At 41.7% G+C, this 24,444-nt stretch overlaps 2 protein-coding genes across 5 annotated transcripts in view; one reads left to right on the top strand and one right to left on the bottom strand.

Moving 5' to 3' along the window:
• The window catches only part of zdhhc14 (zDHHC palmitoyltransferase 14), a 251,958-nt gene extending 240,941 nt beyond the window's left edge, over window positions 1-11,017 (bottom strand). For all 3 annotated transcript variants that reach the window (XM_085981519.1, XM_085981520.1, XM_085981521.1), the window contains exon 1: window positions 9,479-11,017. In XM_085981519.1, coding sequence (XP_085837645.1) covers window positions 9,479-9,705 — 227 coding nt within the window. In that variant the 5' untranslated portion in view covers window positions 9,706-11,017. The remainder of the gene's footprint in view (window positions 1-9,478) is intronic.
• Window positions 11,018-11,069: 52 nt separating this feature from the next.
• tmem242 (transmembrane protein 242) overlaps window positions 11,070-24,444 on the top strand; it is a 38,991-nt gene continuing 25,616 nt past the window's right edge. The window contains exons 1-2 of one of the 2 annotated variants that reach the window (XM_085981524.1): window positions 11,070-11,417; window positions 17,497-17,597. In XM_085981524.1, coding sequence (XP_085837650.1) covers window positions 11,288-11,417; window positions 17,497-17,597 — 231 coding nt within the window. In that variant the 5' untranslated portion in view covers window positions 11,070-11,287. The remainder of the gene's footprint in view (window positions 11,418-17,496; window positions 17,598-24,444) is intronic. The other variant, XM_085981523.1, reaches the window with a different exon arrangement.

The following is a 24,444-nucleotide window of genomic DNA, read 5'->3' as shown; positions in this document are numbered from 1 at the left end:
CAGAAAATACAGGCCAATATCTATGGGTGCCAGACATGCACCCTTTGTTTGTAACCAGAGTGTAAAGAAATGCCAGAGCAAATCAAATATTTCTGCTGGTTTAAATGAAAATAGGTTTCCTCCAATTTTCTCATGTTTTTTGAAGAAAATGAAAAAAAATTCTATTTATAACGCTTACATATGCTTTGTTTTCAAGTACAAATAAATCACTTAGAAAAGATCACAGCAGCAAAAAGGTGAGTTGATCGCAGCAGACAAAGATCATAAATTTCTCCATCTATGGCTACAATGTTCATGAGCATGTTCCATTCTGTAGAGCTACCTATCTGATCCCAGGACTGGCTGTGACTTTATACAGCAAAACTTCAGCTAGTAATGGCCCATTTCAAATTTATATAAGGAGGAAAGAACATGTAAATAGCGCCCGTCACGTCATCAGGATCTCTCGTTTTAGAGATAATAATTTCTTTTGAAGCGTAGTCACTGTATTTTGTAGTCAAAAGCGACAGCCAATTTGCACACAATAAGGTCCCACAAATAGCAAAGAGATACATGACCAGTTAATCTGTTTTTGACGGTGTTGATTGATGGATAAATGTTGGCCAGGACACCAGGAAAACTCTACTGCTCTTCATCGAATTCAAAAGTGACAGATGTTTAAACATCATGGTCATCTCATTCACTGACAAACAGAATATTTATGTTGATATTTAAAAGACACACGGGATATTCAGTTTGCATCTCATGAAATCTAATTATCTGTTTAATTTTACAACAAGTAATTACATTTTACACACACACACAATCGGATTCCTTTTATTAAAAAATTGGAACTTCAGAAGGGGAAAAAAAGTAACTTTACTGTCCAAGTTACAAATTACTGAGTACTTCCTGTTTTTACTATCTTAAAGCATCAAGCTCTTCTGACAAATGATGAGGAAGTTGATTTTGGTGTTACATTATTTTTAGATCAAGCTGAATCTAAAAAAGTTCATGTACTTTTAACCATTAATCCGAGTTCATTTTTCATGGCACTACTCGTGACCAAAAATTGCTTTCTGGAATAATCTGTGGCATATGGTGGGCAGGAGAGAAAAGTATGCTCGTCCACATGTCTGGCCAGGATTAGGCAGGCTGGCTGCAGCGTTGGGCCAACACAAGAAGAATTCGACACTGGGATCCACAAGAAAGATAATGCATTACTGGTCACGTGGTTAGCATGAACCCCATTCGATGACAGAATGCTGATGCAGGTACAGATCATTATTCATTTTATATTAAATAATGTTCTTGTGTATGTCACATTTTATCAACTTATTACAAATTCCTATGTCCACATATGTAATGGAATCTGCATATATTGACATGTCACACTGTGATAACACCTTTTCTCCAGCGGTGACACTGAGGCACCTCAGTTTCGTGTCTCCCAGCTCCTCACAGCCTGTACTCCATAGAATTTACTATCTTCTAACCAACTCTACTTGTTAATTAACCATACATAATAATACAATACAAACTCCAAAGTACTATGTAAAAAGGACAGAATGAGTGACTTTAAAATGGGTACTGATTTACATCTGTGTGCCCAAGTACAATTATCCCCCACCCTCTAACCCTGCTTCATCTGAAGACTACAATTGGTTTTGACTCCCCATATACAATGCCACAGGAAATCGACTAGTAATATATTAAAGTCTTCCATATAGGAGATAGAATCGTAGAATCTTACAGCAAAGGAGGCCGCCATTCGGCCCGTTGTGCCTGTGCCAGCTCTTTGAAAGAGCTGTCCAATTTAGTCCCACACCCCAGCTTTTTCCACATAACCCTCCAAATTAGTCCTTTTCAAGTACATGTCCAATTGCCCTTTGAAAGTTCCTGTGGCATCTGATTCCACCACCCTATCAGATAGTGCGTTCTAGATCTCAACAACCTTTTACATCCCCGATTTTAAATGCTTCATCATTGCTGGTCGTACCTTCAGCTGCCTAGGTCCTAAGCTCTGGAATTCCCTCCCTAAATCACTCCACCTCTTTACTTCACTTTCCTCCTTTTAAGACTCACTTTAAAACCTACCTCTTCAATCAAGCTTTTGGTCATCTGCCCCAACATCTCCTTATATGGCTCGGTGTCAAATTTTGCTTTTTTGATAACACGCCTGTGAAGTGCCTCAGAACATTTTATTACATTAAAAGGTGCTATATAAATATATACGTTGTTGTTGTTGTTGTTATTGTGTGAAAGAAATTCTCCTCAGTTCCCCACTAGATTTTTTGGCTAGTAGATATAACTATATCTATTTACCACACTTTAAAGTACCCTCCCTGATGCATTGCAGCTCCATGTAGCACAGTCCCACTTCAAACAGCTAGTTCTTCAACTCCAGGGCAGGAGGGACAGCCCAGGCTCCAGCCCACTTTCAATTTTGCAAGACGCAGTCAAGACAGCTAGGGGACAGTGCAGGAAAGCCCATCCACTTTCTACCATCTAACTGATCCCTGTTAACCATGTTACCCACAATCCATTGGCCCCTACTAATCACATGATCTTCAATCGGATGCTGGAAAGTAGACACACCAACAACACAAGATTTTCTAATATATAAATTTAACATATACACAAGGCAGATTTTTCCAAGGCAGATTTCACAATTAAAAGGATACAAAATTAACTTTTCACATTTTAATGAAAAACTATGACCTCTCTTTCATGTATAAAAAGTCTTCACACATTTTTGTATTTGTAGTATCAGTATCACATGAAAAGGGAGCAGGCTTATTATATAGAAAGCAACAAAGCATTCTTTGTTATGAAATTCCAGGCTATTAAGCAGAGCTGGCTAGAAAATGTAGCTGGGTGATGAAGTCAAATGCAATTGTACAGATTATTTTATCTTGTTTTATCTCATTTTCTTAAGTGTTAGTCTTGGCTCTCATCTCAGTCGGAATGTTCTGGGTTCAAGGCCCACTCCAAAGGCTTGAGCATATAATCCAGACTGACACTCTCCAGTGCAGTACTGAGGGAGATGCCGTCTTTCGGATGAGAGGTTAAACCGAGGCCCCATCTGCCCTCTCAGGTAGCACTATTCGAAGACATGCAAGGGAGTTCTCCCTGGTGTCCTGACCAATATTTATCCCTCAATCAACATCACTAAAACAGATTATCTGGTCATTATCACATTACTGTTTGTAGGACCTTGCTGTACACAAATTGGCTCCTGCATTTCCTACATTGTAACAGTGACTGTCAAAAGTACTTCATTGGTTGTAAAACTCATCGGCACGTACTAAGATCGTAAAATACAGTATATAAATGCAAGTTCTATCTTTTACATTCCCATCCCAAAACTTTTTATCTTGTATAAGCCACTAAACTACATCAAATAAAGAATAATCAAAACATTAATCTGCAGTAATATCTCTAGTGAAGTCATCTGCCAATAAACAAGAATAATCTTGCCCAATGTTGCTAAGATTCTGTGACAACAGCAGCAGCATGAGTGGGAAATGTTTGATGACCCTGCCCAGTGAAGCTAGAGTACAGCTTTGACTAAAATCAGCAGGGCCAAATTTAATCAGAAGTGTCGCTGGGTTACAGCTGCAGTCCAGTAGACCATTTAGAAAAAGGTTGGGGTCTGCATATACCACGTCCTGACCTTAGTTAGGGAATCTCAGTCAGCCTTGCAAGGGGCATAGCCTTCGCCTGCCTCATACAAGGCCAGCCACATCAGTGCCAAAGACAGAGATTTCCTAGGCTGGCAGTTCCCTCTTCCCCAGCCCATAAGAATGAAATGAGGCCTGAGCATTCCTCCTGGTGGTGGCCAGGAGCAGGAATTTCTTGCAGTATGGGGCAGTCAAGTGTCCACCAGCCCCACACAAATAAGATGCCTTCCCAATGACCCCACAGACACTGACAAGATCTGTGATGGAGGGCACCAATGGGAACGATCCCAGTACAACTGCCAGGATCACAGCTTATGGATTTTTGGGACCAGCAATCCTGTTGTATCAACATGCTGCTAAAAGCACTATAGTGCAATTTTCACTGTCCACATTTACCTTATCTCCATTACTGACTAATCGGCAGAATTTTTGCAAGATAAAGCCTTGTTTAAAATGTTGAAGCCACAAGTTTCTTTTGATAATTTTGTTTTATCTCTTTTTTCTGGTGAATAAACAACATAATTTTACTTTTATTTGTATTGCACTTGTCTTTACTCTCATGGCTTGGCTACCTGTGTCATGTGTGTAAAACCAAAATTTATCTGCCAGTTTCCAATATCAATCAACCAAGTTCCTTCCATTACAGCAGATAATAGAAATTCCACTGTATAAACACTTAGTTTCACATCTTTATGGAGAGTTCTTGAACTTGACCAGCCTCTAAAAGAGAGGTAGAGTTTAGGGCAGGCACTTCCATGTGGGGAACAAAGGGAACTTAGATGAGTCATCCCAGCCATTTCTGTGCACCCCCTAAGGTCTCAGAGCAACATTGGCAAAAGCCAAGCAGCAGATCACCTGTTTGCTCTCAGACAGGGAACAATGTACTGAATTGGGGAGGATAGAATGGAGAACACTGCACTGAATGGGAGGAAGGGAGCGCAGTGTATTGAATAGGGGGAAACCGAAAGCAGAGCATTGAACAGGGGCTGGGGGAGGTGCTGAAACAGACAGCACTGCAGTGAATGGGAAGCAGAAACAGAGAACAAGTGCAATGAATGAGGAGGCCACAAACGAGGAGAGAAAATAATTCAAAAGGGAAGGAGTCATTCTAAAAATGTAAATATGTTAAAACTTTTGACCAAAAAGAAACCCTAAAATCAAATTGTAAAAAAGTCATTTGTTTTGCAACACTGCCTGTTGAAGCACCAAAATAAAGCACCTTCTGATCACTGTGCTGCTGAGTTGCTGGATTCAGAAATGTTGATGGGAGTGGGAGGGAAGAAAAGGTACCAAGTGGAGCACTTCTTCATTAGGACAGGTGAAAATGAGAAGAGTCACTCTCGGTTCTTGTCATACAATTCTTAGCCACAGGGAATTTAAAAATTGAGGCATTACTTAACCGGGAGCCAATGTAGGTCAGTGAGCACAGGGTGATGGGTGAACGGGACTTGGTGCGAGTTAGGACACAGGCAGCAGAATTTTGGATGAGCTTAAGTTTATGGAGGGTGGAGGATGAGAAGAGGAATTATATACCCTTAATAAAAGTTTAAAGAAAATAAGTTACTGGATTTATTGTATATGAGTGATATCTCCCAACTCTGCAGTCGGCATAATGATGTTACGATTGACGCCATAAAGTGAATGCCTGATTGGTGATAGAAGGTTCAGACTTTCAATTTCAATCTATATACATTATAGTTAGTCCTATTAATTCAATAATTTTGGTAGTTTAAGGAAAGACAACGAAGAGCACTTTCAATACAAAATATTCCCCATATATGTTATTTAACAAAGAAAGTTGAAGGATATATTTTAATTTCAGCAAATTACTTTGCCTTGCAAGGCGTTCTGGGATGAAAACCTGGAGATTCCTCTGGCATCTTCAAGTGGCTCCATAATTCGACAAGTACATTCGAGCCCTATATTCACCCAAGAAAACTTTGAACGAAGTATACTGCTATAGACTTTGTGCAGAAAATAAGATTTTGCTTCTCCTTTAAATAAATAACATACTTCCTTCTACAGATTCCAGATCAGATTTACAGCTTAGTCATGTATTGTAATCGTTTTCAACAAACCACAGCAAGTTAGAATAGAGTAGCAGTGTGAAATACTTTGGATAACCTTTATAAAGTTATGCCATGCAACCTAAAGTTATTACAATGCTTCGTTGCAAGCTTCAGATAATATGAAAATAAAAGTGTTGTGGAGAACAGATGCTAAACCAACGAAGTATAAAATTGCCGCTCCAATCTGAAACTAGCCATGATCACGTCATAGGACATTTTCATAGATATTTTCACACATCGATAACTGGCCACATAAGGCCCTTGTTTCAGAGAGCACAAGCATAATTGCCCCCCCCACTGAATAGAACAATGCAGCAGAACATGTTTCTCTGACGCAACAAAAAGTGAAAACATTAAATAATTTATCTCTTAATCATCCCTGCAGTCTTCACCCCACCCAAAACTCCACACTATCCAACATATATGAACAGCAAATTAAGATTATTGTTCATACCACAACAGTGGACCAAAATTCTGTTATTTCCCATCACGTCTACGCCGTAACAAAAATACAATCTCATGCTAATCATTCATGAATTAAGATGCCCAGCCACTCCTGAAATATTTTCCAACAAATTGCACAGAAGACCATACAACCTCCTCTATATTAATAGGACAGTAAAAACAGGAACTTTGGTTCAATAGTTTTGGATGGCTGTTGTTAATAAGTTACATTTAATTTATCAATTGCACAAAACTAAAAAGATGAAATTATCTCAGTAGTATAAATTCACACAATCTAGTAAATTCAATGTTTTATTTACATGTAACATAAACATTTGAACAGCTGTTGAAACTTGTTTTCTATTTATGATCTTCATTCACTGCAATACTGGCAACACACAAACTTTAAATACATTGTTGCCAATACCTTATCCTCCTTTAGGCTTTATCTCCCCATCCCACCCATACTATACACCTGTTTCCAGCTGACCTGCTCCAAAATTTCTATAAGAAAGTTTGGAACAGGTCAGCTGGGGATTGGCGCATAATACAGTGCATCAAAGCAGCATACAGGCAAATTTAGTCCCTGGCCTTTTCTCCTAATGGGAAAATACCTGCCCTCTCCTTGACCGAGTCCATATGGGAAGCTGCAGTACTCAATAGCATGGAGCGTTGGTAAAAGAACCCAGTGTGCCACTGTACAGCCCGAATGAAAAATATCATAAACATGTGTTTTTCTCCAAACTGTGTCCATTTCATACTTTGTTGATTTAAAACATATTTAAAGCACGATTAAGAAAATGGAGTGGACATTTTTCAGGAACAAGTAAGTTTAAATTGAAACACAGTCACACAGTAAAGTTACATTGGGTATTAAGCAACTAGTGTTAGGGCACTGACAGCCATCTGCAAAACCCAGATTTAAAACACGGCCACTGCTTCTTTTTTTTGGGGGGGGGGGGGGGCGGGTGGTGGTGGTGGTATTGTTAAGAGAGCGGTTATACATTTTTTAAAAATAACAAGTTATGCTTCATGTTGATGGAGTATCTTTGCTGAAGGAGGACAACATCAAGATAGCAAAGACGGTATGCGAATTTTAATAGATGGAAGATCATGGGGAGTACACCTGATACGCATTTCCAAAGGGTGAGACTCCACATCAGAGCACACATTCACAAAATTGTCCCAAGATGTAAAAGGAAGAAATAAGTTAAGAGCATCATTATTTTTGTACATGGATTTTGAGAATGGATTTTTATATCAGGCACATAGAAAATGCTCCATACTCAGTGTTCTTTCAAATTGAGAGCTACCTATAATCACGATTAAAGTTATGGTAATGAAAGTGTGTTGGCTTAAAAAAAACAAGAGGATATCTGTTAGCAACACTGGAAGAACTGTGCACAAGTTATTTGGATACAACCACCAGGTAATATCATTAAACCTGTGGAAAAAAGGTTTTTTAAATTAATATTGTTTTTTCTGGTCTCTTTGCCATTGCTTTTCAATACTCTTTAAAATAGAGATGAACATGCAGGTCTGGGTGCAAATGTGGATCTCCAGCACTTTTCAAATCGCCATGGGGACTGTTCTGATTCTTGTCTCAATGGGTACTTACAGTAGGGAAAAGAAGTTCTGCTTTACGGTGGGGTAAGGTTTGGCTTTGGTTTAGGGTCAAGCTAACTTTATTTGGAGAAAATGCTTTGTTTTATTGAAGGGGAGAGTTTAATTTGAAATTGTGGGAGGGGAATCCATTAGGGGGGTTAATATATTTAATGAAACCACAGACCATTCTTGATGCTATGTCTGCTCCCCATGCCACTATTGACATCAAAAGTTGTGGAGGGTGAGGCAGGCCAATTATTGCAGGGATAGAGCCATCTCTTAAATTCCACTTTAACCACTGATCTCCAACAGTTTCAATAGGGGGACCAGTACATATTCCTACATACAAAAAAAAAATACACCTGGCGCTTAGAAACACAAGGGACAGTTTCTAATATAGGCCAAATCTTTCTGTAGCAGGGCATCGAGCGGCATCTGCTGTCCTTGCACGTTTAGGTTTTTAAGTTTTTTGTGTGGCAAGTTGCTAAAAGTGTGAGCTGATAACGGCACAGCAAGGGAAGCCAGGCATCTGGGACCTGAGTGAACAGGGCAAGTAACTGGGTATCTCCTTAATGGTCAGATTGAAGGATTGTGAAATTAACAGCTCAAGGACTGAGAAGGAAGTGTAAATTAGATTGGGTGAATTCAATGTCAAATCAGGTACAGAAAGAGAACTAAAATGAGGGAAAGAAAGATTGGATTGAGAGAGAGAGAAAATGACAGAAAGAAAAAATGTTTTAATTTTAAATTTGACATTTTTAAAATCACCAACAATATTTAAAGCCTGAAGGAATGAGACTTTGCACTTGTAATAGTTAATTTTCAGTGCCAGAGAGGTTGCTTGGCAGTAATTAACACTTATCACATTGTTAAAATGGTATTTAGACTGGAACGGACAAGACGTAACTTTCTGTGGCCAGTTTAGTTTGCATCTAGCACGCAAATACAGCAACTTCACACAATTCAATGCATTTCAATCATGAGCTAGTCGGCCAAATGCTGTTTTCGCGAAGCTAACGGCAGAGCAGCGCAACTAGGGCAGCAACTTTTGGATTTTTGGGTTTAACCTTGTATCTGCCCCCTCACCTGAAGTTGCTGTACCATTTGCACATAAATAACGACGAACAACATTAGCCTCACCATTATTTTAACACCAAATTATGGCCCAATGTATTTCCATCCTTAGCTTGAACATTGATTTTTTTAGAAACTGGTTAATACATGTCAGCATGACATTGTTGTAATACAAATGGTTCTGAATCTCGAATTTCCTCAGTCTCTTAGACCCACTAAAGTATTAATCGAACACCCCTGCTTTTACAATACTTTAAAAGATAATTAGTGAAAGTTATACTCTTAGGTGTCAACATGCACCTTTTCAACTGCACCACGGAGTTGACTGAAAATATTAGAAAAAACTTTATGCCATAGGCCTGTATCCGTAACTGTATCATATTTGGGATCATTCGTTCATGTACAGGTCAGGCCAGAAAACAATTCAAGCTTTTGTCACCCTACTGAATACAATGTGCAACTGCAACAATCAGCTTGTGAAATATTTTGTCAAATTGAAACATATTTAAACGCAAATCAACAGAAAAATTTAATGATTCACATCTAGGAAAATTAGATTTCAAACGTTTTAAAAACAGCAATGAAAACGTTACAAGTGAACTTTTGTTATGAATCATTACTTACTCGAATGCAAAGAAGAGTCCAGTGGTGACCACAATTAAGACAAGTGTCAGATAGAAGACCCCAGTTTGCCTGGCCATCATGATCCTGCCATCGCAGTGAAATTTATTTCTTCCCGGGAAAACTTCCCATTTCCTCCGCGGAATTTTCTTCTTTTTGGGAGACTCCATGGGAGATGAGCTCTGAGTGGTAATCTGACTGTATTCGCACTGTTTCATCGGGGGCGGCATCAATACGCGGATTTTTATATCTCACTCCAAAAAGAAAGACACTCATTAAAAATAAGTGGATCTTGGGAAAATTGTTAAAAAATCACGATAATATCCCAATCTTGGATCTGTACGGATTCCTTCACCGTCTGTGTCGATGTGGGCTCGCATGTTCTTAACATCCGGCACTATTACATGCTTGTATTTATTTTCCTTAGGTCTCACCTTTTGCTGTTTATTACAATTACACTGCGACTTTCCAAATGAACAAATAAAACAGCCTCGTTTTCTTTTCCTGACAATGTCCAAACGACAGATAAACGGAATTGAATATTGCCAATAACTGACGCACCTGATCAAAGTCCGACTTCAAATCAATCTAATTTTCTTCATAAATGTTCTGTAATAAAATGATTTTAAAAAACCTCACATGAAATCGATTGACTATTTTGCCTATGTGATTTAGTACTCTACATATTCAGATTCACTCCGGAGGCTTCTTTTTCGAGGTTCCGAGTTTAACAAGAGATCTCAGGAGGAAACCCTCACAATCCGGATCCTCTGGAGATTGAACCACTTTCCTCGATGTTTACAAATAATTGGGTTGTCTTAAAACAGACGGTTCACAATTCGGTATCCATGTGTGCGCAGACTGGGGAATGGATTACGGCTTCTCACCCATCGGCGTTGTTTCCGCCTTGAAACTTGTCTGCCCGCAGTTAAGGTGTTAACTCGTTTTTTTTTAAAAAAGACAACGATCAGCCGGGTTTGTTTCCAGTTAGTCGCCACATTTCCAAAACGGATTTTGAGCACGAAAAATGGCTCCTGGAGAGCACGGGGATCGCTGCTGCCTCCTGGACACAAGCAGACTGCAAGCAGCGCCTTCCTATCGCCACAGCGATCCGGCCCCGGGGGATGTCTCCGCTTTAAACACGACCCAAACAAAAAACCAAACGCAAAGAGGGAGTCTCGAAATATCCTCTCCAATGAAGCCCACAGCGGCCTTAGGGGTGACCAACCGCAATAATATACACGGCGGAAGGCAGGCGCTGTCGATACTCGTATACGAAAATAGTGACGGCAAAAAAAAAGAGAAAAGGGCGCCCACTGCCGCCACCTCACTCCCACACTCGAGTACAACACAGGCGGAGGCAAATCCTGCCTCGGCGGCTCAACGCAGCACCAGCGCAACGGCCCCACAACCAACCTCGACAGGATTCTGGGAGTTGTAGTCTCTACAAGATGGTCGCCTGCCTGTTGTCATCACCGTAAAAGTTTGGGAATAAAACTACTGTTACCACAATGCATTGCGCAGGCGGACGTAAATTGGGACGTCAGCTGCACTTACCTCAGTTCCGCCTGCGTCTGGATTTTTATGCGGGCGAGGGGGGCCTACCTGTCAGTCACAGCCTTTTAAGTTGGGGCTGATAGAATTGCAGCGGGCAGCGATGATAAATACCATGAGGAGCGAGTGTTGATGTGTCCGCAGCTCTCCAAACAAGTGCGAACTGGAAGTTGTCCGCTTGCATTCGAGGTTTATATATTCTAAAGTGAATGCGCGAATAGTTAATGCTGGTTCGGGTCAATTCAGGGAGATTGAGAGATGGCGACTGATAAAAGCACCATCAGTCTGGCAGAGATTAAGTGTGGTTGTGTTACCAGAGAGCCCACTATACAGGCCTGCAGCGAGACACTCGAGTCCAGTGCAGAAAGTAAATTACAGATGATTAAAGGTAAATATTTTTTATTATTTCAACACAGCTTAGTACTTGCGGCATACATTTTAATAAGCTTTACTTTTTTTTTAGAAGTTTCCTATTTTGTAAATGCTCTGCGAATGTTAACATTTGTTATAATTGAGTAAAGGCTAAATACTGTGTAGAGTAGTGAATAACTCCTCGATCTCCCGTGGTATTGACGTCGGGAGTTCTGGCCAAATGTAGTCTTCATGTGAAGCAGGGTTGGTAGATGGGGAACATTGAACCAGGACGCACAATCCCAATTTTATAGTAAAATATTCTTTCTTCAAGCCGTTCCATGGTCGTCTCCCAATTTCATAGACCAGGCGCCTGCTCGTAATTCTGCTCTCAATTTTAAAAGCTCCGTGCCGCTCTACAGCTATTCCTCGAACTAACTGTTTACCTTTCACCCTCTTCTGGCTCTATAATCTTCACTGCTTCTGGTCTCTGGGTTATTCAAACCTACTGCTCATGGCCCCTGGGATTTAGTCTTAAGTTTCACTGCTGATCCACTTGATCTGTTGGTATGCACTGATTCTGCTAAGCATCTTTGCTGAACCCTAGGATCAACCTCTGCTGACTCCTGGTAGAGACCCTGCTCTTCCTCACTTCTCCCAATCCAATGAACAAACTGCACACGTGCCCCAGCTATTACTCTCCTCCAAACACTCCTGGATCGACCCCTTCTCCACTACTTACTCTGAACCTTGTGGTTGCATACACCTATTTCATCTCACGCTGTCTATGTTGACTTCACTGCCCCACCACAGCCCCCAACCCTCTGACCTTAACTTTGGACTGTTTAATATTTTCTCCTCCCTACCATCAGTTTACAACTACCACATCTCTGCCATGTCTATTTAACCATAATTCCCTTATGTCCATTTGCATGCTCATTTTGGCTGCTACTCCTTCCATCTCTATTTTCAGTCCTGCTTGGGACCCTCTTTTCACTTCCTCCCCTTCACTTACCCAGCTATATCACCTTCCATTGCCCTCATCTCTTTTTTTGTCCCAACCCATCATTACTCCTCAGCCTTCCTTCACTCCTGCTCTCACTCACTTTCCTGCCCAGCTCACAAGCTGCTTCCCATTCCGTTCACCCCATCCACCACTGCTTCTCACAGACTCTATCCACCGATCAATGATCACTGCCCCTTTCCGTGTTTCCCTCCAGAATGTCTGCTTATGTGCGAAGAAGGCTCATGTCATCCACAGTTGTTTGGGGGACCATAGTATTGGCATCCTGGTTTTGACTGAAACCTTGCTCCTTACTGCAGCTTGCCCTTTTGCCACTGAAAACAGTTTCTCCTTATTTACTCTATCAAAACCCTTCATGATTTTGACCATCTCTATCAATCTCCCTTTAACCTTCTCTGCTGTAAGGTGAACAACCCCATTTTCTCCACATAACTGAAGTCTTTCAACCGTGGTACCATTCTAGTAAATCTCCTCTGTAAGCTCGACATCCTAAAGTGTGGTGCCCAGAATTGGATGCAGTACTCCAGCTGGGGCCCAACAAGTGTTTTATAAATGGTTACCATAACTTTTTTGCCATTGTACTCAATGCCTCCACTTGTAAAGCCAAGAATTCTGTATGCCTTTTTAACAGCCTTCTCAACTTGTCCTGCCACCTTCAAATACTTGTGTACATACACCCCCGGTCTCTCTCTTCCTGCACCCCTTTAACATTATACCATTTAGTTTATATTGCTGCATCTCATTTTTTCTACCAAAATGCATCACTTCACACTTCTCTGCATTAAATTTCACCTGCCATGTGTCTACCCATTTCACCAGTCTGTCTATGCCCTCTTGAAGTCTGCTATTATCCTCCTCACTGTTCACTACATTTCCCAGTTTTGTGTCATCTGCAAACTTTGAAATAGTACCCAGTATACCTGAGTCCAGGACCTTAATATATATCAAATAGCAGTGGTCCTAATAGCGACCCGAGGGACACCACTGTATACTTCCCTCCAGTCTGGAAAAACTCCTCTCTGCCAATTTGTATCAATGTTGCCACTGCCCCTTTAATCCCATGGGCTTCACATTTGCTAATAAGTCTGTTGTGTGGTACCTTATTAAATGCCTTTTTTGAAAGTCCATATACACAACATCAACCGCACTACCCTCATCAACCCTCTCCATTATTTCATCAAAGAACACAATCAAGTTTGTCAGACACGATTTGCCTTTAACAAATCGATGTTGGTTGTCATTTATTAACCCATGTTTTTCCAAGTGACAATTAATTTTGTCCCTGATAATGGTCTCTAGAAGTTTCCCATCACTGACATTAGGCAGACTGGCCTGTAGTTACTGGATTTATCCTCACTCCTTTTTTTTGAACAGGGGTATACATTTGCAACCCTCCAGTCCTCTGGCACCACTCCCATATCCAAGGAGGATTGAAAGATTGTGGCCAAGCCTATTCTATTTCTACCCTTACTTCCCTCAGCAACCTAGGATGCATTTCATCCAGACTGGATGACTATTCTACTTTGAGCGCTGCCAACCCTTTACGTACCTCTTTATCTATTTTTATCCTATCCAATTTCTCTATTACCTTCTCCTTTTACTGTGACATTGGCAGCATCCTCTTCTTAAGTGAAGACAGATGCAAAATACCCATTTAGTACCTCAGCCATGTCCTCTGCCTCCACAAGATCATCTCCTTTTTGGTACCCTTTTCCTATTTTATATGTTTATGAAAGACTTTTGGGTTCCCTTTTATGTTACCTGCTAATCTATTCTCTCAAACTCTCTGAACCTCTTATTTCCTTTTTCAGTTCTCCCTTGTACTTTTTGTATTCAGCTTGATTCTCTACTGAATTATGAACCCAACATTATCATGAGACTCCTTTTCTGTTTCATTTTCATCTCTATATTTTTAGTAATCCAAGGAGTTCCAGCTTTGGATGCCCTTCCTTTCCCCCTCGTGGGAATGTGTGTAGTCTGTACCTGAACTATCTCCTCTTTGAAGGCCTCCCATTGCACATTTACTGTTTTACCTGTCCATCTTTGATTCCAATCCACCTGAGCCAGATCCCTTTTCAACTCGCTGAAATTAGCCCTCCTCCAGTTGAATATTTTCACGTTTGTTTTTTTTTTCTTGTCCTTTTCCAGAACTACTCTAAGCCTACTTGCATTGTAATCACAGATTCCCAAATGCTTTCCCACTGAAACTGACTCCACTTGCACCACTTAATTCCCCAGAACTAGATCCTACCCCTCCTTTGCCCTTTTACACTGTTATTTTCCAGTCTATATTAGGATAATTGAAGTTTCTCACTATCACTGTTCTAAAGTTCTTGCATCTTTCTGCAATTTGCTCCTCTATCTCCTTCCCACTATTTGGTGGCCTATAGTATACACCCAGCAGTGTAATAGCTCCTCTATTCCTTAATTCTAACCAAATAAATTCTGTCTTTGAACACTCAGGTACATCATCCCTCTCTAGTGCTGCAACAGTATCTTTGATCAGTACTGCCACCCCCTCCATTTTTTCCTTCCCTATCTTTCCTGAATACATTGTAGCCAAGAATATTAAGTTCCCATTCCGTACTTTTTTTGAGCCAGGTCTCTGTTATTGCTACAATATCAATCCCATGTGGCTACTTATGCCTGCAGCTCATCAATCTTATTTACCACGCTCCAGGCATTTATGCACATGCTCTCTAAACCCATCTTAATCTTAATCTATGATTCTAGTTAATTTTAATTTTATCCCCTTGGATCTAATTACTCTGATTATTTATATATTTACTTATTTATTGTTGCTTCTTGGTTTAAATTACTTAGTGCCTCCTTCCCCCCTGCACTGAATTCCCACTCATCAAGTTCCCATCGTCACTGTTTAGCAAGCCGCTCTGTTTTAAGTTGGGAGTTGGGAGATGCAAAGGTCGGGTGCTACAGCACTACTAGCAGGAAGGTGTAATTACAGTATGACATGTTTACATAGGCAATTTCCATTATAAATGTGAACATAGGAATTTATAATGGAAAAGTTGACATGAATTGCATGCAGACATGAGATTTTTAGTATGTTAATAGATTCAACTTCCCTCAGCGTGCATGTATTGATGCACAAAACCTTCATTCATCTGGCAATGCAATGGTTGATCTCCACGGTCTTCAAAATTTCTCTAACTCTGAACACTAGACCTTGGCTTTTCTGTTTCTCTTCCTCACTAATTTTCTTCCTTCCTCCAGGTGTCGACTCCTTGCTGCAGTCAGGTTGCACAAGGGGTAAATGTCATATTCAACTGCAGGACACATCACAGCCAAATTTGACTCTGTCCTCACACGATGTCCACATATGTGTTTCCAGCAGCAGTTGCTGGATAGCAATTGGAAGAGGGATTTTCCTTTTCCCTAATCCAGGGGCCCCTTCTGTCAGCCTCCTATAGATCAGACCATGGGGTAGAAATTCATTTTCTACAATAGCGCTAAACAGGCATTGTCGCATCGGCAGCCTGTTAATTCACCCCGCTTGATAGTCAGTTCTATTGAAGTCAATGCAACTGAATCTCGGGCAGGGCATATAACGGGCGGCCAATATGATACTGTCCATTTTGTGCTACTGCCTAAGAGAAATTTCTAACACCATAGATCAAACCGGGGGTAGAGTTTCCGCTTTGGGCGCAATCAGCAAAATTAGCACAAATTGCACCGATTTTGAAAAGTGTTTTTTCTCGAGTTTCTGCTCACTCATTTGCATATCGCTGAACGCAAAATCTACCATGAACCAGCACCACTGGACAGCGTTTTAAAATGTAATTTTTTTTTTTTAATTGCTTTAAAAAATATCCCTTGACATATTTAAGTGGTAACTAGGTGCTGTTTGATTTAATATAGCTGAAAATGGGTTTAACACAAAACAATAAGCACTTTTAATCATCGTGTCAATCCATCACGTGAGTAACCCGATTTTTTAAATTACTGAAAATGACTTTTTTAAAGTATATACTGAACCAATTCCTAGCAATATTTTAGGGTACAGTAGTCAGTTTCTTAGTAAATTAAAAACAAATTATATTCAAAGTTTTTAAAACTATTCGTGTCCTTGCGCCCAAAAGAACCAACTTAATTTTTGGAGCCTCCTCAAAGGCCTACAAACAAGCGCAATTAGCGGAAACTCCCAATTGTGATTAATTCATCCTGGGGGCATGGTCAGCTTTGCGGGCGGGGGCTGGCTTCTAGCGCAATGCTTTTTAAACTAGTGCAAAAGATCGCTGTAACCCAATTTGCGCTGAACGTAACTTGCGCTTAAAATGGCATGATCTTTTGCGCTGGTTACACCAATTTTGGGTGAATTGTGCTGTAAAAACCAGCATAACCGAGTGGAAACTCCAGGCCCTGATCTTTATGGTCTGTAAAGCCCACCTACCAGTAAATAAACTTGCTGAACCATGGGATTCATGCCTTATTGTGGTTTTTATATTTGAAGCCCTATTCACATAATTTCACAGGACAGACCATTAAAGCATTGATTAAGAAATCTGAGAAAATTGTGTCCTACTAAAGAAATACACCTTCCTTTTCTCAACATTGTATTGACATCATGTGCGTTATTAGGAGAATCCTCTGTAAAGATCATATTATAAATGGATTTCATTGTTAAGAATTTCCTACCCTGACTTTCAAAGACATGTACTTGCCAGCAGCTAGTGTGAAATCTGGCTGAAGCTAATTGTAGTGATTCCATGCCCCAATTTAGATCAGTTAACTCGGCACAGTGCAGGTATTAACCTGGGACCTTCCTTGTCTGTATAGCTTGGCATAACTCACCACGTAGTGCATTTACCAGATGAGGATTTTGCTTTTTTTAAATGTACTGAATAGCCTAAAGAGTAACATACATTTCAAAGCTTCTGTGAAATATACTTTACCTGAATTGTTTAAAATTCACAACATGAAAATTAAATTGTATCACAGTTTGGGAAAAATACGTTTCATTTTAATTCTGGTGGGCTGAGACACCCTCCTTTCCTCCCATTAGCCCATCTATTAATCTCCAAAATGTACAGTATATGAAAATGGTCTTAAGTGCTGTATGGTATTTTGCTAGGTGGTCTGTTCCTTGGTTCTGTAGCTACAGCTGGGATGCTAGCAGGTTTTGGCACAACTCTTGCAATGGCAAAAAAGAAAAGTCCTGGATGGTTCAATAAGGTAAGTGGAACAGCTGGATAATGTATTCAATGTTTCACGTTCTACAGTTTGTAACACATAGCTGCTGCAGGACCAGTAACTGACAAAATAAACCAAATGCAATGTAGTGACTCGCATTCCTGATTTTAATGAGTCGTAAGATGTAGGTTTTCTCTAAGCTAAGCTCAGTCAATTTTGAGTATATTTATATGCCCTTTCATTAATTGGTCAATAGGTTGTAGGCATGTCTGCCCTCCTCGATTACATGGTAAGAGGAGATCGCATTTGAACCATGGAATTCCATTCTCCGGTTACTGTCTTGTGATCTCTTTGAACCAGAACAAAGTTCTATCTCTGTACAATTTCCACCCCAAGATAAAAATTGATAAAATGGGAGATAGACAATTTAAGTTTCATAACCAGAAGGAATGTGGGATGGAAGATAGGCACTTCTTTCACTGCACAAATTCAATTTTGGGGGCCTAGTAGTAACTATAATTGTGGGAACTCAACATTTATTGTGTTAAATTTCCTTTATTGTAAATGGACTAAATTCACAATCTTTATTCCATATTGGTACTTCATTTTGTTTACTTCTATATTTTTCCAAACTTTTAATTTTTTTTCTAAACTGACACCACCCAGAGTGGCTGGGTTGCTCTTTGGATGATGTTGGCCAACAGCATTCTCTTTACTGTTTTATGAAACGTAGAATATTTTCACACGTCAAGAATTACCAGCTTCACCTACAGTTACAGAGGCTTTGCCATAGAACAACCTGACTCTGCGAATAGGATCATTGAATACACGGTTGTGAACAGAATGCAGGCGCAGGATTTAATCGGCTGGGAAAAGGATCATTGAGAAAGAAAGTAGGGACAGTGCAGAAAGATAGAGAGAGGAGCGCTAGATAAAGAGACTGGGGAGGAAAATGAGAAGGAGGGCAGAGAAGGAACGCGAAGAGAGAGAGAGTGGCAGTAGTGTGATTAATTAATCAGAATGAACTAAAACTTCCAGTAAAAGTTAATGAGGAAATGTGACTTGAAGGTGATACTGGGATGTTGTCTGATTGTGAGCGTTTTATTGTACTCTGTTTATCGCTATCAGGTCTTCTGTCTGGTGTGGTGAACGTTACTTTTTCTTACTTTGGATCTGACATTTATGCGCAGAATGCTTCTGCGCAGCTTCCGGTTTGTTGGCAGCAGTCGCTCTGTTTTGAAATACTGTATGATGTTTCTTATTTTAAAGTTGAAGACTGTTTTATGTAATGTGGCAGGAAAAAGGATACAGTGTGTCATGAAACGGGAAGAGTTTTCAAGAAAAATCTGCATTTTGAATGAATTGTTTTATTTGTTATAGCAAGATGAATTGTGTATACACCAGTAAAGAGAAGTTTGCTTCAAACCATCAGAATGGACTTGGGAGGAGCCTTCTCTAAGGTGTTTCTAATCAACATACATATGTGAAAACAGCTCCCAAACTACTGATTTTATATATAACATTTACTTGCATTAAGTACTATGTTTCAGCAGGTGTGTAGTAAACCTAGGATGTTACCAACTGTTTGGAATGAAAAACAAATTCTAGTGTTTCAATTTTTTTGCTATTCAATACAAAGTTCCTGGATGTGACATTTGCACCAGTGCAACATGTATACCAGTTTCTATGGTACTATCTAAGCTCTAATCTTTCACTGTTCCCGCCCAGCGTGCCCGCTGGGAGCTAATCTTATCAATCCCCTCCTGTCCAACTCGCCCCTCCTAGTGCTGACCCAGTGCATCAGCTATCACCACTCCATCCGCATCTCCCTCCAGAATGTCCGTTCACTTGTAAACAAGGCCCATGCCATCCATGAGCTTATTGTGGATGATTACATCAACATCATGGCCTTGATGGAAACCTGGCTGAGGGGTGATGACACCTTCCCCTTAGATAAAGCCTCCCCGCCTGGCAATACCTTCCACTTGCCCTGCCCAGACCATCACGGTGGCATCGTGGCTCTTATCACCAAATCACACCTTAGTCTGCCCCCCTACTTCTCTGGCACTTTCTCCTCCTTTTGAGCATCTCGCCTTGTTCCACCCCTCTCGCCTCTCATTTCAAATCCTCTTTCTCTACCGCCCTGCCAAGTACCATAAAATGTTCTCGCCAAGATATCTTCACTGCTTTCCTCCCTAAGCCTCTGCACTGAGCGACTTCTCATCATATGTGATTTCAACCTCCATCTCAATTCATCATGCTCTCTCTCCTGAGTTCACTGCCCTCCTAATCTCCCTTAATCTCTCCCTCCATATAAACTCCCTAACTCGCATTCACAGCCACCCCCCTTGACCTTGCCATCTCGCGTGGCTTCGCTACTCCCATTGTGTCAATCACAGATGAGGCCACTTCTGATCACTTCCTTATATCGCTCTCTGCACACATTCTCCTTCCCCCTCCCACTTCCTACTTCCTTCTGTGTCTGCCCCTGGAAAAAAACTCTTTCCCAATTCACTTACAACACATTCAAAATCTCAACTATCTAGCCTTTGGCCCTCCATTCACCATGACATTTCTGCAGCTCTCTCAACCACACCCTCACTTCGACCGTTGATGCCCCATTACTCTCTCACTCTGGCTGTTCCCTCTGGTGCGGCCCTCCTCTCCGCTCCCTTAAGTCCAAGGGACGCAGACTTGAACGATATGGTGGATACTGGTTTAGCCATTCACCGCCAGATCGATCAGGTCATGCTCTCATCTGCCAAACCTGCTCACTATTCCACATATACGCCAATGACACCCAGCTCTACTCCCCACCACCTCTCTCGATCCCTCCACTGTCTCTCTAAATTGTCACACTGCATGTCCGACGTATAGTACTAGATGAGCAGAAATTTTCTCCAACTAAATATTGTGAAGACCGATGCCATTGTTTTCAGTCGCCACCGCAAGCTCCGTTTCCTAGCCACCTACTCCATTCCTCTCCCTGTCAACTGTCTGAGGCTGGACCAGACTGTTCACAACCTTGGGTGTTGTATTTGACCCTGAGTTGAGCTTCCGACCACATATCTGCGCCATCACGAAGACCGACTATTTCCACCTCCGTAACATTGCCCGAAGCCACCCCTGCCTCAGCTGCTGAAACCCTCATCTGTGCCTTTGTTACCTCTGGACTTGACTACTCCAACACACTCCTCGCCAGCCTCTCACTTTCTACCCTCCGTAAACTTGAGGTCATCCAAACTCTACTGCCCGTGTCCTAACTCGTACCAAGTCCCGTTCACCCATCACCCTTGTTCTCGCAGACCTACATTGGCTCCCGGTTAAGCAATGCCTTGATTTTAAAATTCTCATCCTTGTTTTCAAATCCCTCCATGGCCTCGCCTCTCCCTATCTCTGTTATCTCCCCCACTCCCCCCGAGATATCTGTGCTCCTCTAATTTCCCAGATTTTTTTTCTCCCAAATTGGCCATTCGGTTTTTTATCTGGTTTTTTGCCTCTCCCAGGAGATCACATGGGTTCGGGAGGGATGTAGAGTGATATTAGATTTGAGGTTAGGATCAGATCAGCCATGATCTTATTGAATGGTGGAGCAGGCTCGAGGGGCCGATTGGCCTACTCCTGCTCCTATTTCTTATGTAGAAGCAATGTTTTCTCTCGGCTGCATGCATGCGCTCCCATGCAGCAATCAGGAAGGTACCGTGCAGGCCGCTCACAAGCTGTTCCCTGTGAGATACCGCGCGTGCAACGCAACAAATTTAAAGGTACCGCACACACAAAAAATGGAGGGAATATTGGTCCGAGCGGTCTAATTTCAGCCTGTTGAACCAAATGTTTTTCACTACCAAAGTGCTGCTTGTGATCATCACTTGCCATGAAGGATCTCTCAGTAATACCAAGAAGAGCTTCAAATAAATGGGAATACTGTAGTGCAAATTTTGTATCATTTAAGTTACAGATATTACAGGTCAGACATGCACCATACCCAACTAGTTTAAAAAGTTTTTTTTATTCAGTTACCTTACACTGTCTCCACATCATAAACGTTCTCCAAGTGCCTAGTAAGATAATTTGTCTAAAGACCCTCCCCCACTGCAGCATCCAACTTTTTAAAATTCATTCCAGGGTTTTCAGCCTGGAGAAAACTGGGGAGACCTGGGAAGGTCATTCAATTAATTGGTCACTTTTTGTGAGGAACTTCCTGATATGAGTCCATTAGGGTGAACCTGTACCCTTTTGTCCAACTGTTGCAACTTTGTTTAAAGTAATTTTCCAGATTTGCCTTTTCTATACCATTAACTATCTTGTATACCTCCTAAGATCACCTCTCTGTCCGCTCCTTTCAATGGTGAAAAGCCCAAGTTTCGCGTGTTTTACCTTCTGACTTCTCTGACAATAAGTAGGGATCAGCCTCATAGCTTTTCTCTTTAATCCCTTCAGTGTTTAAACTTTTCACTTGTTAATTGGTGATTAGAACTGGACACAGTATTTTCTGTTAATGTTTCAGGTCGATGACCTTTTTCAGAACTGAAAAAAGTTAGAGTGTAACAGGTTTTAAGCAAGTACAGAGGCTTCCCAAGATCCATGAACAGGACTGCTCTGGTAGACCCATTGTTTCAGTCTTATTGCCCCACAGAACTGATTTCTTCCTATCTTGACTTTTTTTTCTCACCTTCTCCAGTCTCTTCCCGCCGATATCTGGGACTCCTCCAACGTGCTCTGCCACGTTAACAGTTTCTAGTTTCCTGGCCTTTTCACCATGGACGTCCAATATCTCTACAGCTCAATCCCTCACCAGGACGGCCTGAGGGCCTTCCGCTTCTTTGAACCAGTTGGCATCCACCACCACCCTCCTCCGCCTTGCTGAACTTGCTCTTGCATTGGAGCCAAAAGGAAAGTTGTTCACTCAATTCCTCCAAGTAAAAGGTGCTGCTATGGGAACCTGTGTGGGTCCTGGTTATGCCTGCCTTTTTGTGGGATATGTGGAACATAGTCCTATTCAGGTCACCTCCATCACCTCTTTTTCTAGTATATTGATAACTGTATCGGTGCCAATACTGGAAAATTTAATCAAAATTGCTTCCAATTTCCACCTTTCCCTTGCCTTCACAGGGTTCATCTCCAACTCTTCTCTGTCTCCATTTCTGGGGATAGGCTGTCAACCAATACGTACTAATAAGCCCACTGATTCCCACAGCTATCTTGACTACACTTCATCCCATCCTGCTTCCTGTAAGGATTCTATTCCATTCTCCCAGTTTCTCCATCTCCGTTGCATCTGTTCTGACGATGCCACCTTCCATACCAGTGCTTCTGCTATGTCTTCCTTTTTCCTGAACCAAGGATTCCCCTCCACCATTGTTGACAGGCCCCTCAACCGTGTCCGTCCCATTTTCCGCACTTCTGCTCGCTCCCCCTTTCTCTCCCAGAATCACAATAAGGTTCTCCTTGACCTCACTTTCCACCCCACCAGCCTCCACATTCAACGTATCACCCTCCACCATTTCCGCCACCTTAAGCGTGATGCTACCACCACATTTTCTCCTCCCCTCCCCTTTCAGCATTCCAAAGTGACCATTCCCTCCGCAACACCCTGATCCACTCTTCAATCGCCCCCCAACACCCCTCCCCTCCCCTTCCCATGGCATCTTCCTCTCGCTGAGTCAAAATCCTGGAACTCCCTAACAGTACTAATGGGAGTACCTTCACCACACGGACTGCAGCGGTTCAAGGCAGCGGCTCAGCACCACCTTCTCTAGGGCAATTGGGGATGGGCAATAAATGCTGGCCTTGCCAGTGATGCCCACATCCCAGGAATGAATTTTACCTCCTCCCTTCCCACCATCCAGGGCCCAAAATGCTGCTTCCAGGTGAAAGCAATTTAATTGTACTTCTTTCAATTTAGGTTCACCAGACTGATTCCTGGGATGGGGGGGATTGTCCTATGAGAGCTTGAGTAGACTAGGCCTATATTCTTGAGTTTAGAAGAATGAGAGGTGATCTCATTGAAACATACAAAATTCTTACAGGGCTGGACAGGGTAGATGCAGGGAGGACATTTCCCCTGGCTGGGGAGTCTAGAACCAGGGGTCGGCCATTTAGGACTGAGATGAGGAAAAATGTCTTCACTGAGGGTGGTGAATCTTTGGAATTCTCTAGCCCAGAGGGCTGTGGAGGCTCAGTTGTTGAGTATATTCAAGGCAGAGATCGATTAGATTTTTGGATATTCAGGGAATCGAGGGATATGGGGATAGTGCAGGAAAGTGGAGTTGAGGTAGAAGATCAGCCATGATCTTATTGAATGGCAGAGCAGACTCGAAGGGCCAAATGGTGTACTCCTGCTCCTATTTCTTATGTTCTTATAGCCAGTGGAGAGTTTCCCCCCTGATCCCCATTGACTTCAGTTTTACTAGAGCTCCTTTGTGCCACACTCGGTCGAATGCTGCCTCAATGTCAATGGCTAACACTCTCCCATCACCGCTGGAATTCAGCTCTTGTGTCCATGTTTGGACCAAGGATATAATGAGGTCCGGAGCCGAGTGGTTCTGGCAGAACCCAATCTGAGTATTGGTGAGCAGGTTCGCTGATGCTTAGGAGTTGGCTGGGTTTGATTTTATTTTATTATTTTTTGCCTACTTTTTGTGGACAGGACATAAACAGGGCAACTTTCTACATTGTCTGGTAGATGCCAGTGTTGTAGCTGCACTGGAGCAGCTTAGCTAAGGGCACAGCTAGTTCTGCAACACAGGTCTTCAGCACGACAGCCAAGATGTTGATGGGGCCCGTAGCCTTTGCTGTGTCCAGTGCACTTAGCTGTTTCTTGATGTCACATGGAGTGAATCAAATTGGCTGAAGACTGGCTTCTGTGATGGTGGGGACTTCAGGAGGA

This window comes from Somniosus microcephalus, chromosome 3, assembly GCF_052327205.1.
Source record: "Somniosus microcephalus isolate GS21.2 chromosome 3, FLI_Smic_1.0, whole genome shotgun sequence".
Taxonomy (NCBI): domain Eukaryota; kingdom Metazoa; phylum Chordata; class Chondrichthyes; order Squaliformes; family Somniosidae; genus Somniosus; species Somniosus microcephalus.
The sequence above is the reverse complement of the archived record's forward strand: the minus strand, read 5'-3'. Positions and strand labels throughout refer to the sequence as shown.